General features: G+C 43.9%; 1 protein-coding gene across 1 annotated transcript; it reads right to left on the bottom strand.

Annotated features, from left to right (window-relative positions):
- Nucleotides 1–694: 694 nt before the first annotated feature.
- OR4D2 (olfactory receptor family 4 subfamily D member 2) lies at nucleotides 695–1640 on the bottom strand. Its single transcript, NM_001388809.1, is given in 2 exon segments — nucleotides 695–1592; nucleotides 1594–1640. Coding segments are annotated over 2 exon segments (945 nt in total).
- Nucleotides 1641–7635: the final 5995 nt, after the last annotated feature.

The following is a 7635-nucleotide window of genomic DNA, read 5'->3' as shown; positions in this document are numbered from 1 at the left end:
CCAGGCCCCCCTCACTGACTGAGGAATTGCCACCAAACACTCCCAAAACACTACCCATCCGATGAGAGAAGAAATGTCAGGCAGAATGATAACAATGACAATAATCCTTACCTAGGTTCTATGTAAGGTTTATAAAATATTCGTACACATTTTTTTGGAATCTTGTAACAAGTCTGTGAGATTGTTGGGACAGATATTGCTTCATGCCAGTCCTGTGCAGAGGAATCCACGAGTTCAAGAGAGGCCAGGTGGCCTCTCCGAGGTCACCAGTCTGGTGACAAATGGGCCAGGGGCTCCCAGTTTAGGGCTAAGTCTTCAAAGGCCTGTGCTTTCTCTAACATGTTTGGACACAGACCAAAAGTGGCTGGGAAAACACGTAAACTAGAACTGCTCTCACTGGGGATATACCTTTCTTGTAAGGGGAAACCATCCACCAAGGAGAAAAGAAGGGTGGCTTTCTGGAGCCATGAGAACTTCTCACTGTAGCAGGAGTTTTAGAACTCCAGCATAAACCTTAGCCACCAAACAGGACTTGTTCCTTTTTCCGAAGAATCAGAGTAAGGTGCTTAGTTTCAGAACTCAGTCACTTCTGTGATGACCTCCACAACGTATCCACAAGCTGTGAAGACAGCAGGAACAGTAGCTCTCCCTCCATTTCACAAATGGAAAAGCAAGCCAGGGAGAAGTGACCTACTCATTGTCCAAGATCCCTTTTACAAAGCAGCCGGCGCCTCCCTAGTCTCCTCACTGCTGCCTGCACCTCCTGGTTCCTCAGCGTGTAGATCATGGGGTTGAGCATGGGGGTCATGACCGTGTGGCTGATGGACACAGCCTTGTCCATGGAGAAGGGGGTGAAGGGCCGAGCATAGAGGTAAATGCTTGGAATGAAAACCATAGACACAACGACGATGTGGGTGGTACAGGTGGAAGCTGCCTTCCTCCTCGCCTGCCCAGAGTGGGACCTCAGCATCACCAGGATGACAGAGTAGGAGGTCAGGAGGAGAAAGAACCAGATGATATCCAACAGCCCACTGTTGGAGATCATGAGGAACTCCAGAAGGGACGTGTCAGTGCAGGCAAGTCTCAGCACTTGTGGCACATCGCAGTAGAAGTTATCCAGGATGTTGGGGCCACAGAAAGGCAGCGGGAGCATCAGAGCCAGTTGGGCAATGGAATGCACAAAACCTACCATCCAGGCTGTCACTACCAGCTGGACACAGAGCTGAGTGTTCATGATGGTGACATAGTGGAGGGGCCGGGAGATGGCAACGAGGCGGTCATAGGCCATCACAGAGAGGAAGAAGACCATGGCACCTCCCAGAAAGTGAAAGAAGAAGATCTGGGCCATGCAGCCCTGGTAGGAGATGGTCTTCTTCTCAGAGAGAAAGTCCACCAGCATCTTTGGGGCAGTGACAGAGGAGAAACAGAGGTCCAGCACAGCCAGATTTCGGAGCAGAAAGTACATGGGTGTGTGGAGTCGGGTGTCTGAGGTCACCGTGACCATGATGAGGAGGTTTCCCACGACAGTGGTGGTGTAGACAAACAAGAACACCAGAAACAGGAAAAGCTGGAGCTCTCGAGTCTGGGAGAACTCCCAAGAAGACAAATTCTGATACCCACGTGAGGTTCTCTGGCTCCATGGCATCTTGTCCATACACCTAAAGAAACTGAACCACAGGCATTGATGCATGAAGTCGCTTTTAGTGCTAGGGACTCAAACCGAGTTTCCAGGCCTAGATGATGGATCCTCTTGTGCAGACCATATCACCAGGTGCTGATTAATTGGGCTTACCTTGGACAATTTACAAGTTGGTGCTGTAATATACATTCATGAGATATCTTAAAGCCATCCGGAGCCACATGCAACCTGTCTTTCAAAGATTACATGGGATATTTGGGTGGGGAGACAGTTGGAGTTCAACATACCAGCAGTCAAGTTCAGGGTTTCTACTTCCTTGAGATCTGACCTTGATTAAACTACTTAATTTCTCTGAGCCTCAGTTTCCACGTCTGTAAGATAGGAATAAAAACATTTCTTTATAGAACCATTTAGGAGATGAAATAAAATGACACATCAAGTTCCTAGAACAGCCTGGAAATAAATCATTCTGGCAATCACTTCTTCTGGATATTCCCCTCCTCTAAAGACATCCTCCCTTCTACTAGTCTCAAATAAATTTTTCTAATAACCAGTTTTCAATCAATATTTAATACGTCTTCCTGTTAATGAGCTTTTCCTGTGACTATGTTTTTCCTCCACAATTTAACTGAAAGCTCCCAGAGGCAGAGACATGGATCTTTATTTTGCCCCCTCCTCCTGCTCTGCCCTGTGCCCATCTTTGTGGATAGTCAACGTTCCAAAAGCAGGTAGTGTTCACTGCTGTGTGGAGGAGGAACTGTGGGGTGCAGCCCCTTACCTCCTGAGGCCTGAAATATATGGATGTGTGCTGAGACAAGAGAGAGTCTCTGGATTAAGAAATAGATGACGAATATTGCATGATGGGGACTCAGAGAGCTCTACTGAGAGGAAACAAGAAGTTTAGAAGATGTTACTGGTGTAAGGGGAGAAGATGAAGGAAGATGTTGAGATAGGAGCAATAGGAACAGACAAAGGAATCGAGGCAGGAGAGGAAGAGGATGGGAGAGGGAAGAAGAGAGCAGGTGAAGGAAGGGAAAATGGTTGCAGTGGGGAAGGAGAGGGAATGGGGCAAAACTGGAGAAGGAGGTGGAGGGGAAGAGGTAAGGGGTGTGGGGTTCGGGCTAGGGGCCTCTCCCACTCCTCCTGCCCTGTCTCAGTCCCATCCTCTCTCATGAGCTTTCTGCAGTCTAGATAGATTAAAGGTCATGTTAATCTCATTCTTTGGCTTCCATTTGCTTCCAATGACTGTTTAGTGCCCCTAGATTAAAACTCAAACTCTTCCATGCTGCTCAACATGCTTTGTGCATTTGTACAGAGTTGAAACACATGCTTACATATGTGCATGCAACTCCCTCTCAGCGAGTCACACAAGGCTATAAAATATAGCCTTCACCTACCTTTGTATCCCTGTCACCCAGGAACTGATTGCCATTTAAGAAATTCATAGCTTCTCATATGTGCCATAAACTCGTTTTTTTCTGTAGCCTTGGTAATGAGTTCTGTTTCCTGAAATGCCTTTTACTACCTTCTCACCCTACAAGGACTGGGATATCACCTGCTCTGTGACTCCTCCCCCATCTCTTGCATGCAGAATTAATCTCTTTCTCTGGGTGCCAACAAGGTTTTATAAATAGCTCCCTTAGAGCATTTTTCCCTTTCTTCTCTTGTCCCTCTCTCTTAACTAGAGTGTAAATTCGGTGACTCAATAGCTTCAGCACCTAGAACAGAAATGCTGATTTAGCAGTTGCTCCAAACATGTTTGCTAACAAATGGATTAGTAGTAGGTAATTCTGTGACCTTGTTTTCTGGGTCTAGGTGGGGATTTTGTGGTGTATTTCCTCACACTCTGCTCTCAGCACCCTCCGTTCCTGCTTGGTTGTTAAAAGCCTGGGTTTTCGGGGATCCCTGGGTGGCTCAGTGGTTTGGTGCTTGCCTTTGGCCCAGGGTGCGATCCTGGAGTCCCAGGATCGAGTCCCACATCGGGCTCCCGGCATGGAGCCTGCTTCTCTCTCCTCCTGTGTCTCTGCCTCTCTCTCTCTCTCTCTCTCTCTATGTCTATCATAAATAAATAAATAAACAAACAAACAAATAAATAAATCTTAAAAAAAAAAAAAGCCTGGATTTTCACATGCAACCTGAGGCATCTGTTTTCAATGTCACATTTCCCCTGAATTCCTTCCTGAGACTCTCTTCATAGTTCAGACTTACTACCATCCAGTCTATGTCACTTGTTTATGTTTATTCTCCCCTACGTTCCAGTAAGTGTTTTGGGTCCTTCTGGCAGCTGATTTATCTACAAGGAAGAAAACCTTGGTGTCTTACCTTCCTCCAGCCCAGAACCAAAGAATGGCTTCAGGTCTCACATAATCTTGAAGAGCCTTTTCCTGCAGCATCAGTTCCCTGGCCACTGCCCACAGATCACCTATGACGGCAGGGGTGACCCTAGGGAAAGAGGGCATATCCTTGGGGACACACTATTGGACTGGGCTCACCTCTGGAAGCAGAGCTAGGGTGATTCCACACCCACCCCCCCCACCATCACTGATTCCCCCTGGAGGCCAGGGAACAATGGGAGTTGTTAAAAGAGTTTCTAAATGTCTCAAAAACATATACTCTCTGAGAGGTCTTCCTTGGGGGCCAAAGTACCAAGGACATTGAAAACTTTAGAGATTTGCAGGATGTAGGATTCTAAGACCATGATCCGAAAGCACAAGAGTCTCTTCCAAGGAAACAGACTCTGAGAGTTTTAGACAAACCCATTTATTAGATCAGTGACTCTTACCCTTAAAAGAATCACCTGGAGAGCTTAAGACAGTGTGTCCCCAGCCCCAGACTTTCTCATTCAGTTGGGCGATAATAGGGCCAAAAATTTGCATTTGGAACAAGTTCTCAGATAATTCTGTTGCTCCTGTTCCTGGGCTACACATTTAGCACCGCTGACTGTTTTCTCTCTCTCTCTCTCTCTCTCTCTCTCATGCGCATGTGCAGAATATTCAAGCTAACATTTCTTCCTTTTTTCTTCTCCTTTCCTCCTCCTTCTTCTCTTTCTTCCTCCTTCTGCTTTTAAACTTAATTGATCTTTATTTAGGGAAAGTCGTATGTGGGAAAATGTTTCTATACTACAATGGAAACTCATGAAAAATCTTGTCCTTGGGGCAGCCTGGGGGCGGGGGGCGGGGGGGCTCAGTGGTTTAGCACCACTTTCAGTCCAGGTGTGATCCTGGAGACCCAGGTTGGAGTCCCACGTCAGGGTCCCTGCATGGAGCCTGCTTCTCCCTCTGCCTGTGTCTCTGCCTCTCTCTTGTGTCTCTCATGAATAAATAAAATCTTTAAAAAAAAAATGTTGTCTTTTATTTTACCAACCAGAACCACAGTGTCGATTTACCAACTGTATCCAGGTCTACTCATACTATTTATAAAATGGTAGAATTTTTTAAAATTGTAATTAAATTCAATTAATTATAACATAGTGTACTATAAATTTCTGAGGTAGAGTTTAGTGATTCATCAGGTGTGTATAACACCCAGTACTCATTACATCAAGTGCGCTCCTTAATGCCCATCACCCAGTTACCCCATCTTCCAACCCACCCCCCTTTAGCAACCCTCAGTTGGTTTCCTATAGTTAGGAGTCTCATATGGTTTGTCTCCCTTTCTGCTTTTATCTTATTTTATTTTTACCTCCCTTCTTCTATGATCCTCTGTTTTGTTTCTTAAACTCCACACATGAGTGAAATCATATAATTGTCTTTCTCTGATGGACTTATCTCCCTTGACATATTACCCTCTAGTTCCATCTATGTTGTTGCCAATGGTAAGATTTCAGTTTTTTGGTGGCTGAGTAATATGCCATTGCATATAAAATGCTAGCGTTTTATATGCGAACTATTACTGATTCTAGCACACTGATTGCTACAAGAAACTCTTAAAATGTCTCCTTATGAGAAAGCGATCAAAACCAAAATTCACTGTCACTGTAAGCTTGATGTGTTGTAAAATCTGATTTTTTAGGTCTCTCTGATCTACATAGCATTTCCAGGTTGGTCTATATTCTTGCATTGGACATGTTTACAGTTGGCCTAATAGGGTATCTCTGGCAGATAAGAATACAATGTGAAGATTTTCCACATACAGGAAATGTAGATTAAAAGAGAAACCAACCACTAACTCTTGTTTAGAGCTTCAGTCCAATTTAAAATTTAATCACTTGAAACCAAGTGGTCTGGATTGATTCTGGGGAAAGGGACAGGGCTTGTACATTTTGTTGATGATCATGTGGCTGATTTTTGAGTTCTGATTCTGACTTAGCTTTCACTAAGAGAAAACTGAGATATTTCAGTTAATGTATTTCCCCTGTCAAGACACTTATGGGTCTGTAGAATGTCCACCAAACCTCATCTGTTCACTGCATCCACTGGCCAACATAATGAATTCCCAACACCAGAATGGCAGGAAAGGAGTAATCATGCTAAAGACCCAGTCATGGAAAACTGAACTGAGAAAATGATTTCCCCATGTACCATATATCTAAGAAAATAAATATTTGTCAGGCTTAACTGTTGTTACCACCTCAAACTTGTATGGATGCAAGATAAATCTGGAAGGAACTTCATCTATATTCTCATTAAGGGTGCCCAGCATCACTGATAGTAATAATTCTCCTGTTATGATGGCTGGTTTCATATGTCAACTTGATGAGTCTATAGTTCCCAGTTATTCAACCAAACACTAATCTAAGTGTTGCCATGAAGGTACTTCACACTTGTGACTGCTACCTAATCAGTTGATTTTAAGTAAAAGAGAATTTCCTACATAACCTGGATGTGCGTGAGTCGGTGACTTAAAAAGCCTTGAGGGCAAGACTGAGGTTTCCTTGAAGAAGGTGACATTCTGGATTGTGGCTTCAGAGCCCCTGCCTGCCCTTCCTGATGCCTGTCCTATGCACTTCTACTGGCTCAGGGGTCAGTCTCACAATCATGTAGGTCAATTCCTTGTAATAAATCTCTTAATATATTCATATTATCTGGTTATGCAACTGGTTCTGTTGCTCTGGTGGAACTCTGACCGATACACCACCTTGTATGGATCAAATGTAAAACTAACTCCTAGGCAGGGCTAATTGAGGTCTTCTCCTCCTCATACCTCAGTCATCCCTGAACTAGATCATAAATGCAACTGGAATGGCAAGATTTGCAGATTAATGAGGCTAAGACATGGAGTATTCTCTGAGCCAGAATCAAACTATCACTGAGCATAACATATAAAGAAGTTGAATTACTATGTTGTACACCTGAAAGTAATGTACCGTTGTGTGTCAGCTGAGTATAGTTACACTCAAACAAAATATCGTTTTAACCTGCTACTACTGAAATAACGTACAGCCTTCCATCAACAACTTCTGAGAGCGCTGTTTTCACTAATCCTATATAAATAAAATGACAAAAGACCATTACTTGACTAGACCTGATTGTTTAGACCCTAAAGAACCAGATGACTATCTCTTTTATTTAGATTATTTATTTACTTATTCATGAGAGACAGAATGAGAGAGAGAGAGAGAGAGAGGCAGAGACACAGGTAGAGGGAGAAGCAGGCTCCATGCAGGGAGCCCAACGTGGGACTCCATCTTGGGTCTCCAGGATCAGGCCCTGGGCTGAAGGTGGCGCTAAACCACTGAGCCACTCAGGCTGCCCTAACTATCTTGATTTAACTTAAAAGTGTTGTTGAGAAGATTTCAACTTATACTACGAAGCTCAAGTAATCAAAACAATATGGTACTGGCACAGAAATAGACACAAACACCAAAGGAATAGAATAGAAAACCCAGAAGTGAATCCACAATTATATGGCCAATTAATCTTTAACAAAGCAGGAAAGAATATCCAATGGGAAAAACAAGTGTCTTCAACAAATGGTCTTGGGAAAACTGGACAGCTACATGCAAAAGAATGAAGCTGGACCACTTTCTTACACTATACACAAAATTAACTGGAAGT

This window comes from Canis lupus, chromosome 9, assembly GCF_011100685.1.
Source record: "Canis lupus familiaris isolate Mischka breed German Shepherd chromosome 9, alternate assembly UU_Cfam_GSD_1.0, whole genome shotgun sequence".
Classification (NCBI taxonomy): Eukaryota; Metazoa; Chordata; class Mammalia; order Carnivora; family Canidae; genus Canis; species Canis lupus.
Note: the sequence above shows the minus strand (reverse complement) of the source record. Positions and strands in the feature narration are given on the sequence as shown.